Source organism: Trichoderma virens, assembly GCF_000170995.1.
Source record: "Trichoderma virens Gv29-8 chromosome Unknown TRIVIscaffold_4, whole genome shotgun sequence".
NCBI classification, from domain to species: Eukaryota; Fungi; Ascomycota; class Sordariomycetes; order Hypocreales; family Hypocreaceae; genus Trichoderma; species Trichoderma virens.
In genome coordinates, this window is record NW_014013745.1 from 1,116,791 (window position 1) to 1,144,327 (window position 27,537).

General features: G+C 51.4%; 9 protein-coding genes across 9 annotated transcripts; 6 read left to right on the forward strand and 3 right to left on the reverse strand.

Moving 5' to 3' along the window:
- Positions 1–235: 235 nt before the first annotated feature.
- TRIVIDRAFT_71904 (uncharacterized protein) lies at positions 236–3,057 on the forward strand (the record flags this gene model as incomplete). The annotated part of the gene is made up of 2 exons (XM_014103294.1): positions 236–695; positions 1,240–3,057. The coding sequence occupies 2 exons, from the start codon at positions 429–431 to the stop codon at positions 2,578–2,580; spliced, it is 1,608 nt and encodes a 535-aa protein (XP_013958769.1).
- Positions 3,058–3,726: 669 nt separating this feature from the next.
- TRIVIDRAFT_61353 (uncharacterized protein) lies at positions 3,727–4,622 on the forward strand (the record flags this gene model as incomplete). The annotated part of the gene is made up of 6 exons (XM_014103295.1): positions 3,727–3,734; positions 3,815–3,892; positions 3,954–3,970; positions 4,011–4,065; positions 4,230–4,369; positions 4,546–4,622. The coding sequence occupies 6 exons, from the start codon at positions 3,727–3,729 to the stop codon at positions 4,620–4,622; spliced, it is 375 nt and encodes a 124-aa protein (XP_013958770.1).
- Positions 4,623–5,801: 1,179 nt separating this feature from the next.
- Positions 5,802–7,339, forward strand: TRIVIDRAFT_189863 (uncharacterized protein; the record flags this gene model as incomplete). The annotated part of the gene is made up of 3 exons (XM_014103296.1): positions 5,802–5,805; positions 6,355–6,454; positions 6,574–7,339. The coding sequence occupies 3 exons, from the start codon at positions 5,802–5,804 to the stop codon at positions 7,337–7,339; spliced, it is 870 nt and encodes a 289-aa protein (XP_013958771.1).
- Positions 7,338–8,568, reverse strand: TRIVIDRAFT_215623 (uncharacterized protein; the record flags this gene model as incomplete). Its single annotated transcript, XM_014103297.1, has 1 exon — positions 7,338–8,568. The coding sequence occupies one exon, from the start codon at positions 8,444–8,446 to the stop codon at positions 7,514–7,516; it is 933 nt and encodes a 310-aa protein (XP_013958772.1).
- Positions 8,569–8,946: 378 nt separating this feature from the next.
- On the forward strand, positions 8,947–10,644 carry TRIVIDRAFT_61357 (uncharacterized protein; the record flags this gene model as incomplete). Its single annotated transcript, XM_014103298.1, has 1 exon — positions 8,947–10,644. One exon carries the CDS (start codon positions 8,947–8,949, stop codon positions 10,642–10,644), a length of 1,698 nt encoding a protein of 565 aa, XP_013958773.1.
- Positions 10,645–14,585: 3,941 nt separating this feature from the next.
- On the reverse strand, positions 14,586–15,649 carry TRIVIDRAFT_61358 (uncharacterized protein; the record flags this gene model as incomplete). The annotated part of the gene is made up of 3 exons (XM_014103299.1): positions 14,586–14,805; positions 14,909–14,949; positions 15,125–15,649. The coding sequence occupies 3 exons, from the start codon at positions 15,647–15,649 to the stop codon at positions 14,586–14,588; spliced, it is 786 nt and encodes a 261-aa protein (XP_013958774.1).
- A 2,063-nt stretch (positions 15,650–17,712) lies between these two features.
- Positions 17,713–18,630, forward strand: TRIVIDRAFT_31452 (uncharacterized protein; the record flags this gene model as incomplete). The annotated part of the gene is made up of 3 exons (XM_014103300.1): positions 17,713–17,927; positions 18,000–18,059; positions 18,120–18,630. 3 exons carry the CDS (start codon positions 17,713–17,715, stop codon positions 18,628–18,630), a joined length of 786 nt encoding a protein of 261 aa, XP_013958775.1.
- A 2,915-nt stretch (positions 18,631–21,545) lies between these two features.
- Positions 21,546–22,106, forward strand: TRIVIDRAFT_61360 (uncharacterized protein; the record flags this gene model as incomplete). The annotated part of the gene is made up of 2 exons (XM_014103301.1): positions 21,546–21,967; positions 22,073–22,106. The coding sequence occupies 2 exons, from the start codon at positions 21,546–21,548 to the stop codon at positions 22,104–22,106; spliced, it is 456 nt and encodes a 151-aa protein (XP_013958776.1).
- A 655-nt stretch (positions 22,107–22,761) lies between these two features.
- Positions 22,762–27,418, reverse strand: TRIVIDRAFT_84579 (uncharacterized protein; the record flags this gene model as incomplete). The annotated part of the gene is made up of 2 exons (XM_014103302.1): positions 22,762–23,464; positions 23,553–27,418. 2 exons carry the CDS (start codon positions 27,416–27,418, stop codon positions 23,281–23,283), a joined length of 4,050 nt encoding a protein of 1,349 aa, XP_013958777.1.
- Between the last annotated feature and the right edge of the window lie 119 nt (positions 27,419–27,537).

Sequence of the window (27,537 nt, forward strand, 5' to 3'; positions counted from 1 at the left end):
GCCTGAAGCGCCTACCGCACCATCCGTGCGTCCGCGCCATACCGAGCTCCTAGCTGGTGAAAATTTCTGGCGCCCACTTTATGTGCTGTGCTTCGCTACGCAGCTTCTCCGAATCTTGGGCCTCAGCTCTTCCAACTCTTAATACCGTCATCTCCACGATCTTGCTCCTCCCACCTCCCGCGCTACCTTGGCTTATACTCTTCCATCCTGATTCTTCTTTTTGCAGCCTACTCTTCCAAAGCTTCCAACCGTTAATCCTCTCGCCTCTTTTATCGAACCACATCGCTACTGCTGCAGACAAACCCCTGCTTACAAGCCCCAAGCGTCTTCCACGATCGATCCCCCACCCTCAGAAGGAAAAGCTGCCTCAAGGCCCTTGACGGCCATCGCCTTGCACATGGTCTCGAGATTATAATTGCCATTTCAACATGGCGTTCAACTTCAACTGGTCGCCTTTGACGGCTGACGCCGAGTTTTACTCGCGTGCACGAGATCTGCTCACAAAGGCCCTGAACAAATCGCCCAAGCCCCCCATCATCGTCGATGACATCCTCGTCAGCGAATTCAACCTGGGCACCGTCCCGCCCGACCTGGAAATCCTGGAAATCGGCGACCTGGCAGAAGATAGATTTCGAGGCATTTTCAAAATGACCTACTCTGGAGACGCCTATTTGACGCTCAAGACGCGGGTTCAGGTACGTTTAGCAGTCTTTGGGAGGCTATCCCCGTAAATTTTTTTTTTTTTGTTCTTTTTTCATGGAGCTCCCTCGCGCCGCGCCGGAAACCCGATAATGCCCGAGGCACTCATGAATCGCGCCACCACAACAACGTATCTGAATCGCGCTGCGTTTTTTATTTTCGGTTATGGTTGGCGAGGGCGGTAGCCAATTCATTGAAGTTGTGGCAATGAGCTGGATAAGTGTCTGGCTAGCTGGGCAGTGAGCTTCGACATGTCGCGCTGCCGGGATGCAATTCGCCATCGCCGGCATTGCCGTCGATCGCTTAGCTCTTTACGCATCACACACAAAACCAGCCGCAGCAATCCCTCACTCTGGAACTGGGCCTGGCTTTATTCTGGTTTTCAATGCTCATGCATGTTATCTGGCTCCCTGCATGAATTGCTATTTTTTCTTCAGATTTCATATTTTTTCTTCTATTTCGCTTTGTGTGGCGGGGTTGAGGCAGCTTTGCATATCCGGAGCAATGGAGCAATTGGTTGGCTAACACGATGAATCGCAGGCCAATCCCCTCAATACTTATCTCTTCTCAAAACCAGAATTCACATCCCCACAGCCACTGGCCGCAGCCTCGGGCCTCACGATTCCCCTCTCAATTACCCTGTCCGATATCAAGCTATCGGCCTTCATTATCCTAGTCTTCTCGAAACAAAAGGGACTGACCCTGGTGTTTCGCAATGACCCACTCGAGTCTCTCAAGGTCTCTTCGACCTTTGATTCGATCCAATTCGTGCGGGACTATCTGCAGCGCACCATTGAGCAGCAATTACGAAACTTGATGATGGACGAGCTGCCAGCGATTATTCATCGCTTGTCTTTGCAATTGTGGTGTCCCGATCAGGCCAATAAGGGCGTGGAAACCCCCAAAGAGGAGACGGATGAGGAGGGGGTGAACCCGCTGTCAAGCCCACCTCTGGACCCTGTTGATGCTAATGGCAACGTGCTGGACCCAAGCGCCATCTCAGAAATCTCTCTGAATGGTGGAGGCGAGACACAGTCGCTCTTCTCCCAGAAGAATCTGCTACGTCTCGCTGCGCTAACCGATTCGCATCGGACCCTGTCTCTGTTTACCCCCGGTATAAGGGACGTGGTATTCCGAGCTTGGTCAGGCTGCGCCGACCGCGCTGATGTCGCCACTCCGACTGTTTCGTCCCCGAACCGAGTCAGGACAAATTCACACGCTGGCGTCACAGGCACTACATATACATTTTCCGATACGGGAAGCACCCTGCACGGCTCGATATCATCGCGGCCTTCCTTTGCAAGCGTCAATGCCTCCACGGGCTTGGGCGTTGGCAGCAATGTTCGATCAAGGCCAGGCCGCAAGAAGAAGAACCGCGTGGTCAATCTCAGAAAGACCAAGTCGGAAGCCGTCACTCCAGACAACCAATCCGAAGCCGGAACCCTAACACCGGCCTCGGTCAACATTCCCCTCTCGGAGCCCTTATTCGACAACTCGATACCTGAGGAAGATGAGCTGCAGGATGATCCCTTCACCGGCGATCATTTCCACCCGCAGACTCTCATGAACGACATGGGCGAGAACTCTCTCACATTGGAGGAGCTCACGTCCGCGCTGAAAGATTTGAAGATGCTGGCCGACGCTACGGCCAACAGCCGTAAGGCGACTCCCGAAAAAGGCAGCCCTCGGGAGACACCAAGCGCCAAGGCCCAGTCATCGCCTGATCTTCTGGACCAAGACTGGGTCATGAAAATGGCAAGCGAAATCGCACGCCGCGTCTATGACGAGAAGCGGTCCCAGCAACGGGGCAAGTGGGATGAGTCTGAGGACGCCCCGCCCCCAGCATACGAGGCATCGCCTCAGTCGCCTCTGTCCCGTTAAACCAACCCGGAGCCGAGCTGAGTGAAGGGCATGGAGAAGACATGAGCTTGAGCTTGCCACCCCACCACTATTCGCTCCCTACAAAGCCTGTTCTAACTGTCCCCGCGCTACGGATGCACAGATTGGATTAGACTTGATATTTCTTTCCTTTGTTTTTTTCCTTTGTTCGATGGCATTGTGCTGTTTCTACTACTAAAGTATGAATATGTATACATATATACATGCACGTACACACAAACATGGGTATCTTATATCTCGGCGTTTTATGGAGGGAAGGGCCACAGGGAATGCAGGGCACGCATCACAAATCACGTACACTCGGGACAAAGAGGGCAGGCAGGATTCAAAAAGCAGAAGCAAGCAGGAGAGCAGAAAAGATTGGCTAGGATTAATACCGGGTGGGGTCAGGATGGTGTTTTTTGGTTGCATGATTTGATACCCGGATATGCACTTGAACAAGACGAATGGGTCCAAAAGAGTTCACTTTCCATGTTTTTTGAGTGGTCTGCCGTCCCTTTTTTTTTATGGAGCCGTCTGCAAGCAGACGTGTACGATGGATGATGCGTGCCTCTTTTTTCTTTTTTTTTTTTTTTCACTTCGTCTGGTTCATTAGCCGCGCCAACCCCCATTTGCAATTGCCACCCCCGGCGTGTGTTGTTTTAATACGTCAAAGACTACGGAGTATGAAGTTCGGGTCGGGATTTATTGGCAATGTGGGGGATAGGGCGGGTTTTCATTTCATGGTGCGTGGTGTTTGCACCACCTCCGCGGCAAATGCTCATGATGTGCATTTTCTCTTTTGTTTTTTTGAGCGTTGAGCGTTCACAAGGCATTGTATTACTAGAGATGTCTTTCCATTTGCCTCTCTTCTCTTCTTCCCTTGGGAATACAAAAGAAAGGGTGCGGTGTATTATTAGTACGTCACGAATTTGTGTACTATTATCGTGTACTTTTATTGGATATTGGATCGGGAGCGGATCGGGATCGAGATATAAACAGACAGACACAACTCCAATCTGCAGAGAATGATTACTACAGCAAAGCTGACACTGGGGTCCCGTCCCCATATGTATCACTCGCATATGTGCTCGTTTCTGCTTGTGATGACGATGATGTGCTCTTCTCCGTTTTTTCGACTGCCTTATCATGCGAGTGTAAGTCGATGGTGGTGTTTGCATCAGGCTCTTTTTTTTCTTTTTCACCGCATTTCTCGGCTGTGCGTATTTATATGTAGGGGGCAGCAGCAACGATATTTTTCAGTTCACATGATCAGATTCGGCGTCAAAGAGGGTGTGCACAGATTCAGCCCGTTGTGTGTGATCTTGTAGCTTGCTAGCATCCCACCTTGGCGGCTACTAACATGCCAATGATAGATACCTACCTAGTAGTAGTATGCGCAAATACTAGAATACTACCACTTGTAAATATAGGTACATACAAGAAGCAAGTAGAAAATGCACAGCGACGATACCACCTGCTATTAAGGTAACTGGATATTTTATTTCATCTATTTTTGCTTCTTTTTCTTTTACTGTTTTTGTTTTGCTACTTGCCTGCTTGGTATGCCATGCCAAGGCCAGCATTTATATCTCTCATATATATGGAGTCTTGTTACCCTAAGTTTATGCAGCTACCACAAACAAGGGCAGGTCTCCAAGCAGTGGGGAAGCATGTGTCATCGCCGTCGTCCAACCATTTGATGCTTTTTCTTCTTCTCTCCCTTCGTCCAGTGCTACCGTCAAGAGATGGACTTTGAGGCCAATGCAGCTAAGCGGTAGCAACGGTAATAGTGCGTCGTTTCCATTGCATCTTCCTTCCACATACCCCCCTCCCCTCTCTTCGTCTCCAACCCTTCGTGTACATAGCTAGAATTTGATCGAAGGGTCGAGTAGATTAGTCTGCACTCTCCAGTACTGGTAGATGAGTAGATGCCTTGTATAAGCTCCAATAGCCAATCTTCTGTAGCCATGACCACAGCCAATAATCTCGCCGAGTGGCGATGTGCCAAAGCTCAGTCAAATACGGCGGGGGACTCGGGCTGACAATCGCGTCCGAATCATGGCTCTTGGCTCTCGTCCCCTCCCCCTCATTCATGCGGCCGTCTGCTGCGGCCTGCGGCAAACGTTGCTCGCCCGCCAAGATCCTGCTTTTGCTGCTTGAAAATCGATTGCCAAAAACAAGTGCGGAAAAAAAAAAGTGGCCCGATGCGCTGGCAGCCTATAGACCAACGAAAGCAAAAGGGAGAGCACACTTTCTGGTGATGGCATCCTGCTTGAAACACCGGCTGCTGCCACGCTTCTCAACCCTGTGCGAAACAAGGGCGGGGTTTCTGATCCAGAGATGCATAGTGCATGATGAGAGCTGTTGCTGATCCACGGACTTCCTCCTCTGCTTCCGTCGGGACCACGAATCACGAATCTCGGCGGGGGCGCTTCTTTTTCCGTTGCGGCCGCGGCATTGATGGCGTTCCTCCTTTCTATGAAGTCTTCGCCGCTGCTGCCGCGTTCTCGGCCTTGAGCTGGGCCAGCTGCTCTTCCTTCTTCTTCAGCTCGGCGAGAAGCTGCTTGGCCATCTGGTCCGTCTTTTGCTGCGCGTCCGAGAGCTTCTTGATCTCGGCGGCCTCCGTCTCCCGACTAAACGGCTGGCCGGGCCGGTTTGTGTTTGGTATCATGGCCGTTCGTTCCCAAACATCTCCGCTCTCCGGGGCAGGGAGTGGCGGCGGTGCGCGGTTCTTCCCTTTACCCTTGCCCTTTCCGCTTCCGCCGGCTTGCTTCCATCCCTTGGGGACGGCGCCAGAGGTGAGGATCTGGTAAAACGCTTCGTACGGCTCGTTGAACAACTGCTCTTCATAACTCCAAGCCCGGACCTCGCCGTTTGACGCCAGCATGGACTGCTTCTCATCTTCGGTCCTACCGTAGGGATGGAGACGCAGATAATGATACAGCGTCTGCGGCTTCTCGCCCGAGTCGTTGACGTAATACAACTTTATCGTGATATCAAACTCTCCCCATCCTGTTTCGTTGACGACGAACGGCTTGCCGGGTTCTCCTTCAACCACTGCCCAACAGTTAGCACGCGCCGTCCCGGAAACCATCATCACGCAGAGGGGAGGCAATGCTTACTCCGAACGTAATTTGGGATTGACTCGTGTAGCTTAAACTGTACGCGCCGCAGCCAATATGTAATATCCGTATCCTCCATCCCCCGTACAAACACCTGCCATGAGTGCGTATGATTGTCAGGCGCTCCAGGCGGCCGTGGATTCGACTCTGAAAAGGGAAGCGCCGTGCTGCCAACGACAAAAGGCCGTCGGACCTGTGTCAACTTGACACGCTTTCCGAATTGGTTCGACGGCGCCATGCTGCTGTTGTGAAATGTCGAGCTCTGAACCAGCCAAAGTTGAGTCGCGTCGATGGTGGGAAAAAAAAGGAAGAGCAAGTCGAGAAATGCACAGCACTTTTCAGCCTTGCAGATATGTCATCGGGGGCCCACTCTTTAATAGCCAATCAAAAACACGTATCGCCCAAGCTTCAGCAGTAGAGTTCCTCAGCCTTATATGCACTATTAAGCTCTTGCTTAGCTAGGTGCATGATTTCATCGACTTACCTCATGGCCTGATTCCTCCTCAGAGCTCACAGCCCCTTGAATTCTATCTCGCATCACCAATTAAGCGTCAATTTTGTTTGTCAATCCAATTACTCATTTCCATCTGCCGTCTCTATAAACAACCCCCTAGTTATAATCCACCATCTCACTCAATTTCGGCCATGGCAGCGGCAGCTAAGAAGCTCATCGTCTGTGGAGGCAACGGCTTCTTGGGGTCACGAATCTGCAAATATGCCGTAGCTCGGGGCTGGGACGTGACATCAGTCAGGTAGGCCATTCAAAATTACACATCTCATCTCATTGCTCTCATTATGAGCAACAAACATCCACCAAAAAGCCGCTCTTCATGAATACGATTGCTCACATGTACATGTCACATTTAAAAAGCCGCTCTGGAGAACCTCGATGGGACTCTGTCACATCAAGTGCAACGCCCCCTCCATGGGCTCATAAGGTCTCATGGGAGCGGGCCAACATCCTCGAGCCTTTAACCTATGCACCCTTGCTCAAAGGCTCCGATTATGTTGTTCACAGCATGGGGATTCTCTTGGAGGCAGACTACAAGGGCGTCATTTCTGGCCGAGAATCCCCCATCACGGGGCTCCAAAAGGCGTTCGCTACTGTACGAGATCGAGGCATTGACCCTATACATAACAAGCCCGAAGACACGATCAAGCCTTCCAACCCCAAGGACCAGATGTCGTACGAAGTCATGAACCGTGATAGTGCCATTTCACTAGCCAGACATGCCGCTGCCGAGAACGCCAGTGCATTTTGCTTCATCTCTGCCGCGGCTGGGGCACCGGTTCTGCCTCATCGATACATTTCCACCAAGCGAGAGGCAGAGATATCTATCGCCACCAACTACCCTCAGATGCGCGGCATCTTCATGCGGCCACCTTTCATGTACGACAGCTCACGCAAGATCACAATGGGCCTCGCCGCGGCGACCGGTGCAGGAGCCTTGTTCAACACCCTGACAGGGGGCGTCCTCAAGGGCTTCATGGGCGCTGCTGGAACCAAGCCCCTTCAAGTCGATACAGTTGCCGAAGCCGTGGTTGAGGCGCTTGCAGACGAGACAACAAAGGGTCCCGTGGAGCCGGAGCAGATTGAGGAGCTTGCGTCAAAGGGTTGGAGGAAGACAATGCTGTAAACGAAAAGTTCATGTATCATTAAAAGTAAAGTTCTGTACGTCTATATGTGCGGATTGATCCTGAAGCAGGAGAGGGAAAACTCCCCTCATGAAATTCAACCATAGAGTCCATATCCCCAATCAGCGCCTCATAAAAAATTTCAATAACAGTGTCCATATCCCCCAACCGGCGTTTCAAATCATCGTCCCGCGCTCAAAACTGTCTCTAATCTCCGCCGTGTATTTATTATAGAAACGTGACAGCTTCTGGTTGAACTGCTTGTTCTTCTCGTTGATGTATGTGACATCTCCGTCTTCGCCATTCTGCGCCATCCGTTCCTTTCTCTTCTTGAGGCGGACATCTTCTGCACGCTGAAGATCCTTGACCAAACGATCAATAGCTTCTTTATCGGGTTTGTTTTGTGTAAAAGATGTCGAGTCGGCAGTCGAGTAAAAGGTGCCGTCTTTATCCACGGCAATGAGCTCGCCATCCTCCGTCTCGACAATGTCCAGGCCACCAGATGCCGCAGCCTTTTCGATGGCAGCCATCTTCTGCTTCTCGTATTTTTCCAGGTCGGTATTGATGTTGCGCAGCTGCCTCTTGTAGGACTTGTTGGCTTCTTGATGGTAATCCTGAAAGGCGTTGTTGTCGCGATGCGCCCCCTTCTTCTTCATACGCTTATCCCATTTTTCGCTCTCGTCTATGGTCCAGTCCCACGCCCGTTTGCGCTCAAAGTCTTCGCCAGCCTCTTCAGTGTCTGCCTTGAGCAGCTTGTGGGATGCGATTGCATGTCTCCGATGCAGAGCAGTGAGTTCGCTGGGGTTCGTAGAGAGACGCTGTGATTCCAGAGTTGCCTCCTTGAAGTTGGTTTCTGATGATTTCTTGGCACGGGCCTGGAGAGCTTTGAATCGAGCCATGCGGTCTTGCGCTTTAGCTGCAGCATCCGGTTCATTCTCTGCTGCGGTCGGTTCGGGGGCTGTTTCGACGGGCTGTGATTCTTCGATATTTGACTCTTCGGCTTTTGATTCCTCAGCCTTTGGCTCCTCGACCTTTGGCTCTTGAGCTTGCTCTGCTGCGACGGCAACAGCGTCACCCCTGGTGCGTCTCTTCTTCGCTGGCGGCGCCATTTCTGGATGAACTTGTTGATCTGCTTGTTGCTTTGATTGATGATTGTTTGATGACAGAATTGAAATCTAGCTCGAAGCACTCGCTGCAAAGATGTAGCCTAGGTGAGAGCGATAGTTTCCGCGACAACGGGGATATCGTTTTGTTCAAACAAACCTTTGGGTCGCCTTTGCTCTCGAAGGTTTGAGTGGGCTAAATTTCGGATTTACGTGGCTGCGCTTCCGGCAACGCGCAGTGGAAGCAATTCAGCCTGGACAGAGCGTTTCGTTAGTGGGAGATCCAGTGGGTATTATCCGCTGAGGATTAGTGGAATCTGGGGTAAAATAGGTACCTCGGAAGACGCTGTAGTTTGGCTCGCGTGAGCAGTACATGTATGTACCTCTTCATCGGCAGAGCGATGCTACCATAATTTGCTCTCATCTCAAAACACTCAAAAGCAGAGGAAAATCTTGGAAAACCTCAGGCTTATGGAGTATCGACACCCATTGAAACCTCACTCAACATGATACGCTCAAGATGGCCTTGGACGCTTCGGCTCACAAGCTCAGCTCATCAGACTGTGGCGCGTAATCAAAAGCGTTGCAAGACCTTCGTGCGGAGAATCGACAAGAACAACGAGGTCTATTACACAATATCCAACAAGCGGCCACCGAAGTCGCCTGAGTCAATTCCCATGCGAGATGACTTCTTCGAGATGCCGGATCTATTGTTGGACCTTGACGCCGACGGAAGTCGCTTCGTCCGCCAGGCAGACGAGGCTGATGAGGTGCGACAGGAGAGGAAATGGGACGTCAACCCGAAGAGACTCGAGGCCCAGCATCAGTTGAAGCAGCTGCGAGAGCAGATTGCCGAGTCACGGCGAAAAGCTGATGATATTCTGTCTAATCCGGCAAACATCTGGAGACTTAATTCACATGATATTCTATCTGCAGCCCTTCGTTGCCCACCAAGAACCGTCGACCAGATTGAACTGAGTACGGCGACTTTGGAAGCACCCTCTACCCTCGGTAGACTCTCACTGCAGCAAGATGCTAGGCTTCTTGAGACACTCTGCCGGGAAAATGGAATCCCTCCACATGCCATGCAGGATGACCAAGTCCTTCTAGAGTGGATGTTGTTGCGGTACAAGAGTCTCAAGCGCTCCATAACAAATCGAAGCGAGCAGCCGCTATCACCGTCTCAGTTGGCAGCCGCTCTTCAGAGCCAAACGTCCATCGCGGGTATCCGTCGACTTGTGTTTCATGCTCTGGGTTCTGGAGAGATAGCCAAGACCTATTTCTCCAAGACAATAGGGGCTACCGACCAATCGAAAGACGCAGTGGACATCGCGAAGGAAATACGCAACGCCTGTTTAAATGTCTTAGACAAGGATACAGAAAGAGCGGCTGTCCATCTGGAAGTACTGAGTTTCATCGGGAACCTGGCTGCAAGACTCTCATCTTACGGTGCAACTCTTCCCCCTGCTTTGACTGGACTGGCACTTCGACTTTCCGCGGCAGCAGGAATTACTGGAGCTACATCTGAATGGCTGCACAGAGGTTTCGTGAACCGTATGTGGGAGCGGCATACTGCGTCATCAGGCGACATCGCTGAAACGCTTAGGATATTCGCCCAACATCTAGGAAGCCCAGGGGAAGGCGGCTTATACGCCGTTCACGATCGACAATTGCTATTACAGCTACTGACGGGCATTGATGAGAACCACACTCTCTCGAGTGATTCTCTGCGCTCGCTTCCCCTATTATATCTCAGTGAACAGAGTCGAGTACCTACAGATCAGGCCTACGACATGTACGAATCGTACATGACAGTCCTGGGCCATCTTGGGGCCGTGAGAACCATCTGGAAAGAATGGCATGTGTCTAGGCCGATTGTAACGAGATCCCTGAAGCCAAACGAAGGTATCCAACGACTCACGCATTTGTACGAAACATCGCTACTGAGCGCTCTTCGGGTAGCCCCCCCTTTGGAGACACGATGCCCTCCAGATATGGAGTTGGGTGAGTGCATCGCAGTGGACTATCACTCAATTGCCGCACAAGACGCCGATTCTTGGCTTGTCGATGGAACAGATACAGCTACAATAAGCAAATCTGTAGCCGTCGGCTCTTCAGGCTTGCCATCTTTTGATCTGCCGCTTGACGAATGGATTGCGAAACTCAACGAGACCAATCTTCAGAGGCCCCCCTTGGCTCGGTGATATACATGAATCTATTGATCATGAGCGTTTCGAGATCTACGGAGTATATAACGGCGCTAAATTACAGCTTGATACATGCTATTTATGAGTTTCAACTTCATATACGAGCGAGAAGACTTTAATTTTAGAAGTAAAACGGACGTTCATATTGAGTATTCTGATATGAGTTGACTACGGCTTGGGAAGCATCAACCCCTAGAGGAGGAGCAAACGATTGAACACTGGAATGCAATTATTGGGAACACCGTGTAGATACTATGAGTGCTCCGATCTCGCTCAGGGGGGAGGAAACTCGATATCTGTACTCCGTAGGGATGCGGAGAATGAGTTAGACTTGGACCGCCACAAGCCATATTGGCAAATTAGGTGGAGAGCTTATCGGGGATGTCGTTTATTAGATGTTGAGCCATCTTCATGCTCTTATCTTTGCAGCATTGGTAGAACCTACATAGATAGACAATCCATGTTTACATACCCCTTTATCCAAATTTCACATCTACATATATAGGAGTATCAGTAAATCCCCCCTTATATTCGCAACCATTCCCATCATGGTGGGTAATGCCGGCCTCTGTCTAGGAAATCCCCTCAACGACTCAACGCCAAAAACGATGCCCTCTTGTCTCCGCAAGGGAGGCCAAGCACAATTGAGTTATTAATTTCAAAAATATTGTGAGAACCCTGAAGCCTAAGCCCTAATGCTCCGGTCCATGGCAAAACTCGATCCAGATAAGGAGAACAGACCAGACAGGCACAAATCGATGCCCGTCCATGCACATTGTTCGCGGAAGACAAGGGACAGCTTTGCCGGCCACTTGCTGATGCTTGTCAGGAGACGAGCCTTTATGCAGAGCGTTGCTGGGGCATTACTCGTGCGTTGCTAGCAAACGGGGTGGCAGCGTCCGGACCGATCCCGCGCAGATCCATTCGGCGGGGATAAATGCCAACTAGCCCCGTTCCGCTGAGATTACCTGTTGCCATCTTGACTCCTGCAAGGGAGGGGAGGCTGCTGTCGTGGCATGCCGTGTTCGCTGGCAATTCTGGAAGTGAAAAGAAGGAACAGAAGAACAAGGACAACTGCTCCGTATACGAGGTATCAGCACAGCAGGCAAATCCGCCGGAGTGCTTGACAGATACGACGCTCGCGATGGGCTCCACCAAGCGACTCCCGCTCAGGGCAATACGCAGTAATACTGGTAGTCAATCCTCTTTTACGGCTATTACAGTAGCAGCTTGGCAAGGTTACTATATCAACGTATACGGAGTGGACGCAGCAAGTGGATTGAGAGGTATGCGTGTCACATACAAGTCACAGCTCAGGTAAGACGAATGGCTCTAGACAGCTGTCGACACTCTGTTTGAGACATGCATATGCGCATAACAGGCTAACGTGAAGCACGGACATGCTTCTGATGGCCTCAACCTGCACTGCTTTTGCATCAACTCCTTGAAGCCCGAGGCAGGATGCGGGGGCGGCATCTAGAAGCGGGCATCAAATTGCAACGACGGCTAATACTGGCACAGTCAGACAGATGCCAAGTCACTGCCACCGCTTCTTCTTTTCTCTATTCGTCCTATTTTGCCGTTTCAAGTGTTACCCCATCTATTCCAGATGAAGTCAAAGCAACGCCTCCGCGGCATGGGGTTGGGAAGCAATGCAGAGTCACTTTGCACTCAACTGCGTGTGACGTCTTGATTGGCAGAAAGCCTGTCCGGCATCCCTGTTAAGGCGGGCAAGACAGTTTGCTGGAATTGGCGGTGTTGGGAATGGCATGGTACTCCTCTCGAATTGCAATCTCTGGGCAAGGGGACACAGTCACGACCGTGGAAACGGAGCCGCGGCCCCCAGCTGCGAATTTGACCGTCTGGCGGTATGCCGGCAGAAACGGACAGCTTCGCCTGTGCAGCTTCTCCATAATAATGATACTCACAATGGAGCCGAGCCTGCACAATGGCACCCAACAGTGCGATGGCATGGGGTAGAGGTACATGCCTTATACCGGGAGCAGTGTTAGCACGGTTACACGTAATAGTGAGGTAGTATTCGCGATGGTGGCAATTGGGAAAAAACGCAATGGCCTCGCAACTGTCTTGACCATGCATTGAGCATCTCCTGACACAGGGTATGGTGGAATGATTGGGCAATTGACGGCTGAATTGGTCAGGATAATCCCAGCAATTCTCTCGACTGGCCAAGGAAAAAGTTTGGAGCATGGATGTTCTCCACAGAATGAAAAACGAAAAACCGCGGCTACCAATGGCAGATGGAACACGGTGAGAAATAAGCCAGACGTTTTGCCTTTATGTTTTCCCTTTGATTCTTCAAAGTTTTCTTTTTCCCCTGGCCCAGGTACGATGCACGGCTGAACTTATTTTTGCGTTTTCCTCGTCTCCTTGTGTGTGGGCCGATGGAGCGAAACCCGGCTTAGGCGAATATGGCTCCTTGGCTACCATCCCACGAGCCTGGAGTCTGGAGAACGAGTCGCCCAGTTCGGCGCCGAATATGGCCACAACCGACCAAGCTGCAAGCCGTAGGTGGATATCGCCGGGCAACTAGGCAGGGAAGAAGAAGAATGGAAACCAAGAGGGGGGAAGTGGACAATGGGCTCGGGAACAGCTCATGTTATGTCCTGGGCGGAGTTCGAGTACGATGGTTGAGAAGCGGAGTGTCAGAGACGGGAAGGAAAGCAAATAAGAATAGCTATTGCACGACGACGGAAGCCGGATATTGTGGCCCGTCAGCCCTAATTGAGAATATGCCTTTGCTTGGGCTGCAAAGTCTGACAGGCAGAGCACCGAGAGTTGCGGCTGGCAAAGACGGGACAAGAGCTCCATCGCACTGCCGTGCTGTCCAGGGACCAGCTCAGTGTCAGTCCTGTACAGTACTTGTACAAGTAGGTTTTTGGAGCCAGTTGAAGCAAGCGAGGGCCGGGTTAGTTAGCCCACGAGCATTCGGACCTGGGGAGAGAAAGTTTGCGGCATGATCTGAGAGATAGGTACTGTACTGTAGTTGCGGCAACCCCACAGAACGAGTCAAGATTTTAGATGAGCAGTTGTTAGTATCACCTGTAGTCGCAATAGCACCATCGCCCAGAGCGGGACGCAGTGTCTAGCAATCAATCACGGTCCAAACTAGCAGACAATAGTAGGACACATGGTGAGACTCGACGTCGAGGCGAATCACGTTCGTGGAGCTGCATGTCTGGAAGCCTGCCGGCCTGCATCAGTGCATTTCGGCTACTCTGTCGCTCAATTGGACCAACGGCGACAAAACGGAGCAGGAGGGGAATTCATGCGTTTGCTTGTCAGGGGAATGCCGAGGTCAAGGCACAGTACAGTACTGGACTTGTTCAGGTACAGGCACAGGTACAGGGACCCTGATGGTTGTTGGGAAGAGGAACGGAGACGGTAGATGCTTAGCCTGGTGTTGACGATGACAAGAAGAACAGTGAATTCGGAAGACCGAGGAAGAATGACGACGCTCGGAGTGCGAGGAAAGCGGTAATAATACAGTGAGTGAGTGGCATTACATTTGCGGTGCGTCATGGACGGACATCAAGGTGAGCGAACGGAGCCGCGGGGGCATTTGGAAACACCGTGATGGGCTCGCTCTTTTGTCTCGTCGTTTTCACTCCGTGCCTACAGTTAGTTCCCTGGAAGTTCCGGGTTGCCGATGGACATGCTGTACTCGTATTTGCCTGGGTACTGAGTAATACAATACGGAGTAGTACCTTGGTAAACAGAGTGGAAAGAGACCGGGAGTTGAATTAATGAGAGAGCCAATTTTAGTACCTATAGTACAGTAGAATGGAATCCATGTTGTGTAAAATTTAGATATTATTATGTACTACGGAGTAGAGAATTGTCTTTTTGTCGTCTTTGTTCGCATCACACTTGCGTAATAAGATCAATGCAACCCATGGGCCATCGGTCCTTTCGACTCAAGTCCCCCGTGGCCCCGAATCCACGGACAGCGGAGCCCATGATTGGATCGCGGGTGGTGCAAATATAGCGTTTGCACCGCTGGAAACGTGCTCGCTGGATGCGCAGCCCAGCAGGCGGTTTTGCGAGCGGATTGTGCCATTTTGATCCATCCAGTGCTTCGCCCGTCTCGTCAGCTGCGCCGTTTGTCCCGCCCAGCAGCCCCACGCCCAGGAATTACTGGAAACGAAGGAAACGAAAGAGAGAAAGAGAAAATAGTTCTGTACGTACAAGTACATACTCTCTCCACTGTTTGCGCAGCCGCAGTTGATGCACTACGTACTACAGCAACGCTACAGGCTGATACAAGCTCGTGTCAATGGCCTGTCATGCTTAAGCATGCCTGGAAAAAAAAGTTTTCCGTCTTCCCTCTCCCGTCACACCCCCTGGATCGCTCATTTTCCCTGTTGCCTTTTTGCTCTTTAAATTTTAAAATTTTTTAAAAAAAAATTTTTTTGTGAGTGATAACTCGTAAGCTTGAATGCATGTACCTACTCACAGGGGTCAAAGCCCAGAGACGGTTGCGATAAGGGGCGCCGCCGTGGCTACCAGCTGCTAGGAATGTGCTCCGTGCAAAAGCAAGGTACCGCAGAGGATTGCAAATGCTAGAAAATGCCACAATAGCAGCCCTGCCACTGTCGAAACCCCCCCATGAGGGCCAATGGCGGCCGCTGGAAGGAGGAGGCGCTCTGAAGGATCGTCGTCCGGCGTTTGCGGGTGCGAAGGACTTGGTCGCAGGTACGGAGTACTTGCGAAACGGAAACCGAAAGGGAACCAGTACCTGGGGGGCCCTTGCGCAAAGACCTGCCCAACGTCCTGGATGGGGTACCGGTACCGCCGCTGCGTGCAAGCCCAAGGTGGCCCCACCAGTGCAGGGTACCGCGATGGACCTTGGCCTGGGGGTCTTGCCGGACGCAAGTTGGCGGAGGCAGCGGCGCGGGCGGAGTACGGAGTACGAGCTGGCCAGCAGGGTGCTTGGTATTGGATACATGGGATGAGGTACCGCGCCGCAGAACCGGCGCATTTTTAGCAGCCAGTGACAAATATAAGCGAGACTGGACAGTACAAGTAATATGTAGATTGGTACATATTCGTTCAGTCTTGCTCAAAACAGACATTGGATATATGGTCAATACCGTAGATCTGACTTCTATCTAATCTTCAGCAGCCTGGTAATAGATCTCTATTCTGGATACAGAGAATAGGTACGGATACACATGGTTGATGCCTGCTGTCTCGGCCTTTTCATGCATATTTTTTCTTTTTTGTCTACTCCGTACCGCATTTGCTACTACTGCTGTACCTAAGTTAGTTCCGCAAGGCTTGCGCACGCCTTTTATAATCCCCCCTCTACCTGCTAAGGTACCCTCTTACCCCCCTGGCCGTGGCCCCGTGTGTCGATCGCCACCAAGGCGCCGCCGCAAAATCTCGGAGCAAGCCCATTAGCTCATGTCGGGGCCGTTGAGACAAAGCCAATGCATGCGGCCGGCGACTCGTCACTTTGCGTGGGAACATTGAACGCGTGCTGCTGCCCATTGGCCTCCACTCGTGCCTGGCAGGTCCACGATGCCAGGCTCAGAGGTACCTCGACCTGCCGTGGCTTTTGGCGGTGCCTGGGAGGTACAGGTATTAATTCCTCAGCATCCCCGGATACGGGCTGTTGATCTTTTGCTTCCATCTCATCTCATCTCGTCTCGTCTCGTCTCTCATCTTGTCAAGGCACAGCGAGTTGCAAGGCCTTGGTTTCCCATCGTTTGATCTGTTGCCTGTCCTGTCCTGTCTTGTCTTGCGTGCACTCATCGCACCATCGCATCATCGCATCACCCTTTGCCTTTCATCATCCTCTGCTTCTGCACACAACATCCAAGCAACAAGCTACATAGGCTTACATACCGTCCATACCTTTTGCTACTCGCACAGCACAGCACAGCACAGCACAACACAGCACAACTAGCTAGCAGCTTCCATCACACATCTTGGCTCATAAGCACGTCAGCACGTCAATAAGCTACAGGCCCGTCTTACAAGTCCATGCAAGCGAGCCCAGCCCTACCATTGATCCTTCATCCAAGCTTCAATCTCTCCCCCGAGCTCAAGGCCGCCAATCACCGGCTTTCCGTGCCCACATTTTCAATCACAGACGCTTTGTCTTTCTGCCAAAACCAAAGTCCCAGAAAAAAAAAACTTAACACAAGCAAACGAGCCCACAAAAACAGAGTCATCGTTGCCTGGTATCATCGCGACATTGTGGAGCCCGGCGTCGACAGTGTGTCACCGTCGGTACTGTAAACTTTGCGATTCAGGTCTCCGCTTTCGGCTGCTCTCCATTACTGTATAATTAATACAGATAATCAACCCGCGACAACAAAAGGAGTCACACACGCCAGCATTTCTCACCTCTCACCTCTCACATTTTCTGGCTCTTCTCACCTCTTCTCTTCATTTCCATCCTGCAGCTCCGCCTTGCCAATCGACGCGTCTCAACCCATCCAACTGCAGCTCCGCCTCCATTCGGCAGCACTAGACCACAATCCCGTGCCACTTACACCACGGCCAATCCATCTCACCCTGCTACCTGGGGCCATCTGACCGTCGATACGCCTATATTTGGCCTTTAGACTGCTCCTGTCAACTGAGCATCAAAAGTGGATAGCATTATCTGGCCCGACGAATCGATCTGCAGCATCCTTCCATCTACCGGATCCTGTCGATCAGCTCGCCCTTTGTCTCCGGTGTGACCGCCATCAATCCGTCTCAACTGCTACGAGTACACGAGGCACAAGGCCCATCCGGTTTCTCATTCACGCATGTGGACAACCGCCTCCTTTTATTCATCATCATCTTGCACGCTTTCCAGCACCGCCCGTCGCACACAGCCATTTGCCTGCCAATAGGATATAAAGTGGGCACAGCGTCTATTCTCCCACCAACCTGCAGCTACCTTGTTTTCGGTTATCTCTCGAGCCTTGGACCGTCCTGGTAGTTCCACCCCCCTCGTTCCACGAGCTGCCAGGATAACACCTCACCCGCGCACCTTGACTGGTCCAGCCTAGGGGCCTTTATTAGTTGCTTCAACTCCCATTGCAAATGCCTCATCAACGACGAAAGTCCGGACCTTACTCTGCCAACTCTTCTACAACAGACGTACGCAAGGCCGTTACCGCCACGCCCACGCAGTACAAGCGACCAGCCATGACACGACGACACACTCCATCCAATGCCCAGAAGCTCGGGCGAGGCCACCGGGAGGCCAACAGCGAAGTCTGGGACAATGACGAGCGGGAGAGCTTCCCCCAGTATTGGTATGAATACGAATACACCTGTTCTGGTTGCGATGCGGCGAGGCGTTTTACTGACTCTTGTTTTTGTTACAGCATGACCTGCGAGAAGCAGTTTGTCCCCCACGACGAGATGTTCTTATACTGCTCCGATGCGTATGTTGATAGACCCCGATTTCTACTGATGACCGCCGCTGACAATGTTGGATACAATAGATGCCGCCGAGTTGACCAAAACACGTCTTCGCACCAGGCGGCCTCTGTTCACAGCTACTACGGCGCCGTGCACAACAGCTACGCTCACTATCCTGGAGACAAGTCCGAGCCCCGAGACATTGTGCCGCGCGCCTCGCCATCAAGGCCCAGCTCGATGCACTTCAGCAACTCTCCCCCGGCCTCCCCAGGCACCGCGCTCAACTACCACACCTCTGCCATGTCTGCCTTGCGATCCCTCAACGTGAGGCCACCCAGCCCTCCATCACCCACGGGCAGCGGCATCTGGCCCTTCAGCCGCAGCTCAGCTACCAGCCCCAACAACTCGTACACGCGACCCTCAACTAGCGGCCTCTTCTCGTCGGCGAGCACCTACGACCTGGGCTATGGTGGCACCTACTCGCACGACTCTGCATCTGGCGCCATGGACCGACCACTGCCATCGCGAAACCCGGGGGGCAGCAGCTCGCGGCCAAAGAGCATCGAGCTTGTCATCCCCATGCTGTCTCGGTGATTTCGGACACAGGCATGCGCTGGCTGCTGCAGTCTGTCCACCTCGAACCCCCCTAGCGGCCTCATTCCCCCCTCCCCTTGCGGACGGCATGCCGGCTAGCAGCAGCTGGGCCACGGCGGCCTATCACCGGACTGTCTGAGCCTTGGCCAGCGCTGTGGGGGTGCTCTGGCAGCGCAGGATGCCGTGATGGTGCTGCAACTCACACCGCGCTCTCCGCATTTTGCCAGAGCCTAGCCAAACGGCGCTTTGACTCGATTGCGGGGTTGCAGGGGTCCTGGTGCCAACGGCAAGGGGGTCTTGCGGTGGACGGCAACATGTCACCACCATCAACTGACATGTGGAATGGTCTCGCCTGTCCGTCTAAGCATCCAGCCAGCCCCTTTGCTTATGCCCCCCCACGGCTGTCTGGCGCATTCGCTGGCGCGCCATTTGGTCATTGTTTTACTTGATTTTATTCCAGGCGTTCTTCAGGGAGAAACGAAACAAAAAGTTTTGATGTTACCGTTTATTATTACTAGTGTTTGTTGGTCACCATCATGGATGGGGTTTGTCGGGGCCTTTACCGACTTTGGACGACGATTGTTCCCCCTCGCTCGGCGCTTTTTCAACATCCCAACCCGAGTCTCTTATCAGCCGCTCTCGCTGTCACCTTGCACCGCGTATGTGACTGCATTCCACCAATGCAGACCCCGGGCGACCGAGGTCATCTGGAGTGTCGCCTCGCTTCGCTTCGCTTGCGGACGCTTATCTTCATTTTTTTTTTCTTCTATTCTTTTTTCTCCTTGCGTCTTTCTCCCCTTATTTCATAAAGATTTTTTATTGCCTCTTGGCACAAGATGATTACATATCACATGGATTAGATATAAAGCACGGCATGGTATATTTGGATGATGATTTGGCGGCGCCTTTACGAGGGCATTATTATTATACATATTATATTATATACAAAAGACGGAGAGGGCAAAAGGCTGCACTTGGCAGTGGCTGAAAGTATGCATCTCTTGGGGTAGACAGAACCCATGAAATCAAATAAATCAATAAATATAAATTAATAATACAACTCGGCTGAATCCCTTGGACCAAATCGAGCAGCTGGGATTCAGCGTGTCGGCGAAGTCGGCGCTTATCCCGAGCGTTTCGTATTCCATTCACGCTTCAACTGCTATTTATATCTGCCTATCTGGCTTTTATACGTAAATTACTAATGTGCCGTATGTATATACCGGGCATCAGAGGTACTCCCTAAAGATTACAAGGTACGTGTTTGTTACATGCAGAGATACCAGGGAGATAAGTCGCAGATACCAGATAAGGCGCCTAGATAAGGTGCCGTAAAGCTGCTTCCGGGTTTCTGTGCTTATCATGGACGGGCGGTACAAAGTACAAAGTCACTCCCCTTACACACCAAAAAGTCGCTGCGAGCAGCCCGATAAGCGTTTTTTGCGTAGGTTTCTTATCCGTTGTTCCATCTGCAGGGTTGGAGTATCTCTCTTTTGCATTGCATATGCCCTTTGCGTTGCATGTCGGTAGGGATTTAGGGAAAGGGACCTGCGTTTCTGGATGCAGCGGCTCGGAAGAGGGATGCAGTGTGTGTGAGATACGAGGAGAGTTTGTACCTAGTATCTATTACTGGGTACCTTGTACGGGTACGGGCCGATGCTTTGTAGTGTAAGTTACCTGTCTTGTTCGTTTTCGTTGGTCGGTGTGAGATGAGATGCTAGTATTAGAATTGAAGAGGTATGATTGGCGCTGCTGTTATTGGGAGTTTATTCACACAATGATGGTTTTGTTTTCGTCTCGTTATCCCGGGATCCTCTTAATCTCTGGTTGGTTGCGTAGCTGTGAGCACTCCTCTCATCTGTGAGATGGTACCGTTTATTCCAAGTCGCCACTGAGCAACCTTTGGTGCAACACGGCACAACGTTAAGACCTGCCTTCGGAGCTGGGAAAGCAGGAGATGCTGGTGGCGGCCAGTTGGCGGCGCATAAGTGCATGAAGCGTTGCATGTGTCTCTATCTCTCTGCCTCTGCCTCTCTCTTTTGTTTTCGAAGCAAAGGGGTGCTCCTATCGTACGTAAATACATGAGTGGCGTATGCAGCATCGCGCCATCTAGACTTGGCGACACGGCGTATTTCGTGCATCTTGTGCTGCTTGAACCAACTTTGTGCTCCTTGAACCAACTTTGTGCTCCTTGAACCAACTCTGTGCTCCTTGAACCAACTCTGTGCTCAAGCGAACTACCCAGGTATCACAGAGAATGCTTAAAAGTCTAAATCAGAGGTGATGCAAAGAATGCATCTCCGGTTGGCCAGAACGTCGAAAAATGGTGATGAGGCGGCGAGTTTCGTATAGATTGACTGGCTGTCCTTTCGTGTGACTTTTTTGGTCTGGTGAGCTGTTGTCGAGCGTCATGTGTTGCGCCGCAGGATTACGGGTGTATACCAACGCATTCATGTTCTATTTGAAACGTGGCACTCATGTCTGCTTGTTTGCTTGGTTTAAAACGGTTAGAACATTGCACTGCAACACACGCATACTATTACAATTCGATACACACATAACCATCCACAAAGGGAGGAGGAGGAGTAATGGTGTAGTAGTGAGTCCTGCTATAGGAGGCCACAGCCCCGCAATAAGACCTCCTCCTTACAAAAGAGATGGCACTCTCTGTTGGGAGTTAATATGCAGTATAAATTACTGTTCTGCCTATCATAAGGGGATTCTATATCACGGTGGCTGGCTTGCATGCAAACAATATAAATATAACGGAACGTAGTATTTTGCCTTTTTGGCTTGAATTAATAATGATATATAAATGAAGAGAAAAAGTCATAAAATTCCATGTTATAGCCTCTTATCCCTTGCTCCTCTTTCAATCGCCCGCAAATAAACAAGTTGTGTTACCACTGTTCACCATGCTTCTCGGCAATGGAAGCGATGAATTATGCCCTGGGCAAGTCTACGTACTGTCTATCTTCAACACAAATAGTGTCCTGACCGCCATCAATGGAGAGGATCTTAACTTGAGAGAATTTGACGACAGTCGCAACCAGAAATGGCGACTGGATCCACACATTGAGAATAGACTTACATTTGTCAATGTCGCAACCGGCCATTGTCTTGGCGCGAATCCGGCACATGGCTATTTATGTTGCAAATGGGACAACTTCGAGCCGGCGGAACAATTTAAGATGATTCCGCAGAGAACTGGTGGCTACCGAGTGTATAATTATTGGGGCAACCGGCCTCGACTAGTTACACGACAAGGAAATGAGGATTTCCTACGAACCACGACAGTTGGCGATGCCTTTGTGACCATTGGTGTTCACGGCGTTGAGTGAGTTATTATCATTACAAAATGGTCTATGCAACCGTATAGCAATTGCTTACTCTTGTTAGAAGCACAATATTACAAGTATCGGAACCTTATTACTCTGACTAGTGCCCTGAATAGTGAAAGTGCTAGTCTTCTGTAAACAACAAGAAGGACCTCTAAAATTATTTGTTCAAGAATGCGGAAGCAAAGAAGATATTAACATTGTGGCACAAAGTCCCTTCCTTGATAATTGCGATGACACTTCCACATAACATTGTCCATGTAATGGCTACCGTGACCGTCAACAACAAGAAGCCGCTTCTGCGTATCTGGACGCTTCATTCAAGGGATCAAGATTGTATAGAGTAGCAAATATGCCCTCTATAGATTGGGAGTAAATTTAAATTTATAGTACAGTGACGAACAAAATAGTTCCCGACTTCCAAATCCGTAATCCTCGATCTGGGACTGTTTGCCTAATTTGGATTGCTTGGGGGTTTACGGCTCCGTATCATGCGAATGGTGCTCTGCTTTATTAATTCGGCAGAGCTGATTACAAGTCTCTCTCAAGTTATGCCTTGTCTGCCCGCTATTGATCGGCTTGCCACGAAGCGTTGGACCTATAGTGTCCTTAGGAACTCACCAATGCAAACCCTCCTTTATATATCGCGAATATATCCTCATATAGTCGTGGGTCGAGTTTATCATACCAGGCATACCTTCTTCATAGGACCAAACACCCGCATGGGCTTACTCAAGCACTTGAAGCAGCAAACTTATTTCTCTTTTCATCATTCACAAGTCACATTTCTTCTCTCTCTTCAAATAGTTGCCATCGTTTCCCAATATCATTTGCTCTACACTACCAATCCTCTCACTACTTTTCTTTTCTTGTAACATAAATAACACAAAAGCGCAAACACCACCCCAGTAGCATAATTCCAACTCCGTACAACACAGGCAAAGCAGCCTTTTTTATTTCCACATCATTCGCGCCCTCCCACTCCTTGCAGTGCCATGCCAAGATAGGTGATGTAAAAAGCTCAAGATGAGAGAGAAAACAAAGCAAAGCACAGCCAACCTGGACGAAGACATCATATATGGCATAATAGCTAGTCTCGAGGGAACAAAAAAAAGAAAAGAGCAAGGGGCATCATAGCTTCATCTGGCTTTAAGTCGTCACAAAAAAAGGACGCATCGACGTGGCCACCACCTTTATGCCACTGCCCTTTTTCCCCCCTAAAAATAGCACCCACTCACTCCTTTATGACATGACGTAAAGAGAAAGAAAAAATCATTACAACCATCCTGAAACAACTTGTTCTTTTTTGTTTTTATATCCCGTCTATTGGTCTTGAGCTGGCCATTTCTCCGTACCGGCCACGGTGCTTTGTCGTATCGTATGCCTGAAGCACGCGCGTCTGGCTCTCATCGGCCTGCGAAAAGGCATAGCCACGCTGCTTACGCATACGCTGCACCTGCCGAACCTTGCGGATGGCTTTCTGGAATTGCTCCATCCTATTGATACAAAGTTAGCGTCGCGGCTCTATCGAAAATCGCCAGATTAAGGGGGCAAGGAGGCGGCTGTGCTGTGCTGTGTACATACCTAGGCCGGTAGTCTTGAATATTGTACTTTTGAATCTCCTGAATGTGGTGGTATGTCTGCGGCCAGTACATTCGCTTGGCGTATTTCCAGGCAATGTCTCGTGACAGACATAGCAACGCAAGGACAAACATCTGCAGCCAGAAGATTGGGCTGCTGTACAGCTTGGGTATAACGCCATAATATTCGGTTGAGATCTTGACCTTGGGCGCGACGGTACCGTAAACGGCAATAAACACCCACCAGATGACCATGCTGCCGGGGATGGCCATCACATGGTACTTGGTCCAGTTGTTGGTTACCAGCGCTGCCTTACCCAGAACAGTGAGAAGGACAGATCCGTAGAGGGCCGTTCCCCACACCCAGTGGCCGTCAGTCTGCCCTTGGTTATCAATCACATCGCTGTACCAGATGAGCTCAGCAAAGATGTAAAGGACAATGGAGTGGTAGATGGCGTTGGCAATCCACTGCGCAAACACCTTCAGCTTGAACGCGGAATTCTGCTGGCCCATCATGTAAAGCTGAGGGTAGCGATCGAGCAACCGAGCAGAGATGAACTGATCCAAAATACCAATGGCCAGCGGCGGGAGAACGGTGTAGAAGACGTTGTAGAAGGACAAGGTCCATGATTCGTAAATGACCTGGCCGGAAAAGACGTTCTGGAACGTGTACCAAAACTGCGTCAAATATAGGGCAATGTTCTTGTAAAAGGAAAATAGAATAGTCTTGCTCACTCGCTGGTAGCTCCATGCACCGTGGACAAGCAGCAGTTTCCGAAGATACCTAAACTGGCCAATGGCCACGTCGGCGCTTCGTGCAGCCTGCAGACCTTCAACACCGCTGATACCAACGCCAATGTGCGCCGCCTGGATCATGGAAACGTCGTTTGCTCCGTCGCCGATAGCGAGAAGAATCGACTGCTTCTGGTACTTCTTGACCAGCTTGACGACCAGAGCCTTTTGCAGCGGCGACACACGACAGCAGATGACGGCCTTGCACATGATGGCGAGGTCGAGGAACAATTTCTCCAGATCCTTTTCCAGCGCATACGTGAGAGATTTTCCATCAATGACTAGCGCCAGGGATTCCATTTCGATAGTACCGTCGCCCTGCGTCCTAATGGCATCGAGCTTCTTCTGGATGTTGTCGCGAGTTGCGGCTGCCGATTCCTCGTTGACAATCAGAAGCATCATGTCTTCGCTGAGAAGTTTGCAACTCATGCCAATGTTGATGGCCGTTTCCTGTCGATCTCCAGTCAGAACCCAGACCTTGATGTTGGCCTGTTGCAGGGTGTGAATAGTCTCCGGTACGCCATCTTGGAGACGATCCTCGATAGCCGTGGCACCAAGCAGGTAGAAATCATGTTCGATAATCTCGGCAGCTTTGTCCAGTTCGTCCGCTCGATTGCCGCCCACGGTCGTTGCCGCGGTGTCGAAGATTTGGCGCCACTCTAGGTACTCTTGTTCCGGTACTTCACGCATAGCCAAGCAAAGCGTTCGCAGACCCTCCGATGCATACTCCTCGAGGTGTCGCAGGGTGACTTCGACGTGAGGGTTTTGGTCGTTGAGGCGTTCCAGAATGACAGTATCGGCACCCTTGCAGTAGACTCGAATCTTTCCATCAGGACAGCGGAAAATGGCAGACATTCGCTTACGGGTCGAGTTGAATTCGCAGACGGCCAACAGCTCGTATTCCATTTCTCGTCCATTAGCTTCGATGATGACAGACTTGGGCTTTCGCGCAGTGAATTTGTAGCCCATGGTGACAGCTCCGGCTACTAGGGCACCTTCATCGGGGGAGGCAGCCTGGTATTTAATCTGGCCTTTTTCGTCCGTCTCAGGGATGACCGTGTGGCAGGTAGCAAGAAGCGCGAGGAAATGGTCAATCATCCCCGCGGTCTGGTGCCCTTGGGTCAAGTTGGCCTGGAGTGCCTTGAAGTCGTAAATGGCTGCCTCTTCGTCGTCCACACCGGTTGCTCGGCGGTCCTCGGGAACTACTTCGGCATACATAATGCCGCCAATGGAGCATTGCTTGAATTCCATCATGTTGCACGTGAGCGTACCAGTCTTGTCCGAGAATACATACTCAACCATGCCGAGCTCTTCAACCAAGCTCGAAGTTCGGCAGGTGGCCGGAGTATCAGTCTTGTCATAGTACATGTCGAGATCGTCGTTGATAAGGATTCCGTGCCAATACTTGACCAGCTCCACCGTGACGAAGAGAGAGATTGGCACCAAGGCAGAGAAGAGTACCCAGTACGTAACCATGTCCTTGAAAAAAGTCGAGGCTGCTGTTCCAGCGCTGTCGATTTTGTCCAGATAGAGATACGAAAGCGAGTCGCCAGTGGCGCCGCGCATAATCAGGTCTCCAACGGTACTGATGACGCTAAGCACCAACAGCATGCCGACCAGCATGAGCACGAGCCAGTTGAGCTGCCTCTCGACCTTGGTTCGCTTGATTGGCGTCGCCGTGGCGTTTCGCATCAGCTTGGTCTCGTGGCCGGTGAAGACGACTATGCCGTGAATCCAGGGGGTGTTTCTCAAAGTGGCACCTCGAAGGAGCAGCTGCTCGGGGTTCAGCGCCAATTCCTTCTCCCCTCCACCAGCTTGCATGATCAGCGTCGCTTCGTACGTATACAGACTGCTGTTGGGCTGCTCCGACTTGATGCGACCACCCAGTCGGCTCACTTCACTAGGGGATACAAGTGTCGACGTCTCTGGAAGGGCCTGCTTAATCTTCAAGTTGGTCTCACCATCCAGATTTGCCGTTTCGATATAACAGAGACCTTCGGGTTCGGAACTTGACAATAGCACCAAATCAGCTGGAAATGGCTCCTCGGACTCAACCCTGACCACATCGCCCACGGCTACAGTATTCCATTTCGCTTCCGTAAAAGATGAGCCCCGTAAAACTCGCGCCATGGAGGTGTTGAGAGCATTGTCTGCCACTCTTCTCCGGTAGTCCTCCACCAATTCCTTACCAGCAGAAACCAAAAGCACCACAGCCAAAGGTCCGATCGTTGTATACTTGTTCGTGGGCGACAATCCAGGGATCTGCTGCAGCGCAGCCGTAAACAGGAAGAAGATATTGGCAACCTTGGAGAACTGCTCAAAGAGAAACTTGGGCAGAAAGGTGGCGACATTGTACTTTGCGGTCGAGATATGGTTGCCGACGTACTTGTTGGCGGCATTGGCGGGGGGGTTGTTGAGGTGGATGATTCTTGGTCCCAGGCTCGCGGGATCTGGCTTACCCCGGCCAAAGCCAAACTTGAAGTTGCCCGACTTCTTCGCCTTGGGCGGTTGCTGTTGCTGCGAGCCCCCCATCGGACCGCCTCGATCGTGGCCCGGCTCGGTCAAGGGCAGGTCCATCTCCGAATAGCCCTGGCCCATGCCGAGCTTATGCTTCAGCTTGCCAAAGAAGCCTCCTCCCAGAGTCAGCACGCTGTTCCGGGTTCTCGCATTGTCCCTAGCAGCTGACGATGGCCCCGCACCTGCAGCGCCGCCATGCTGGTAATACATCTCGTCGTCGTCGAAGTCGTCGGCGTAGCGCGGGTAGTTGTCGAGGTCCGAGGACTGGCTGAATTGATGCGTGTGATACGGCCCCGACCGCTCTGACGGCTGCGCAATCTGCGCTCCGGCAGAGCGACCCGGGGGAGGATATGAGGGCTCGGCGCCGACAAAATCATCGTAGGACACCGACGGTCGGCTCTGCGGATCCTGATCGTGTTCGTACGCTCGCGCCAGGTCGTCGTCGTTCAAGGCCGACCGCTGCCCCGCGCTGTATATGGGCTGCTCGTTGTCCAGGTCGAGCAGCAGGTCGTCGTTATTCGAGGGCCCGCCATGGCCTCCTATGGGGTGTCGTCCAGCCATGCCGGAGGACAAGTGATGGTTAGGCGATCGAGATGTCGGAAGGGCAACGCATGCGGGATCGATGGCGGGTTTTGTTGTTTTGTTCGGGGTGTAGGTGGTTGTTACAGGACTGTGCAGGT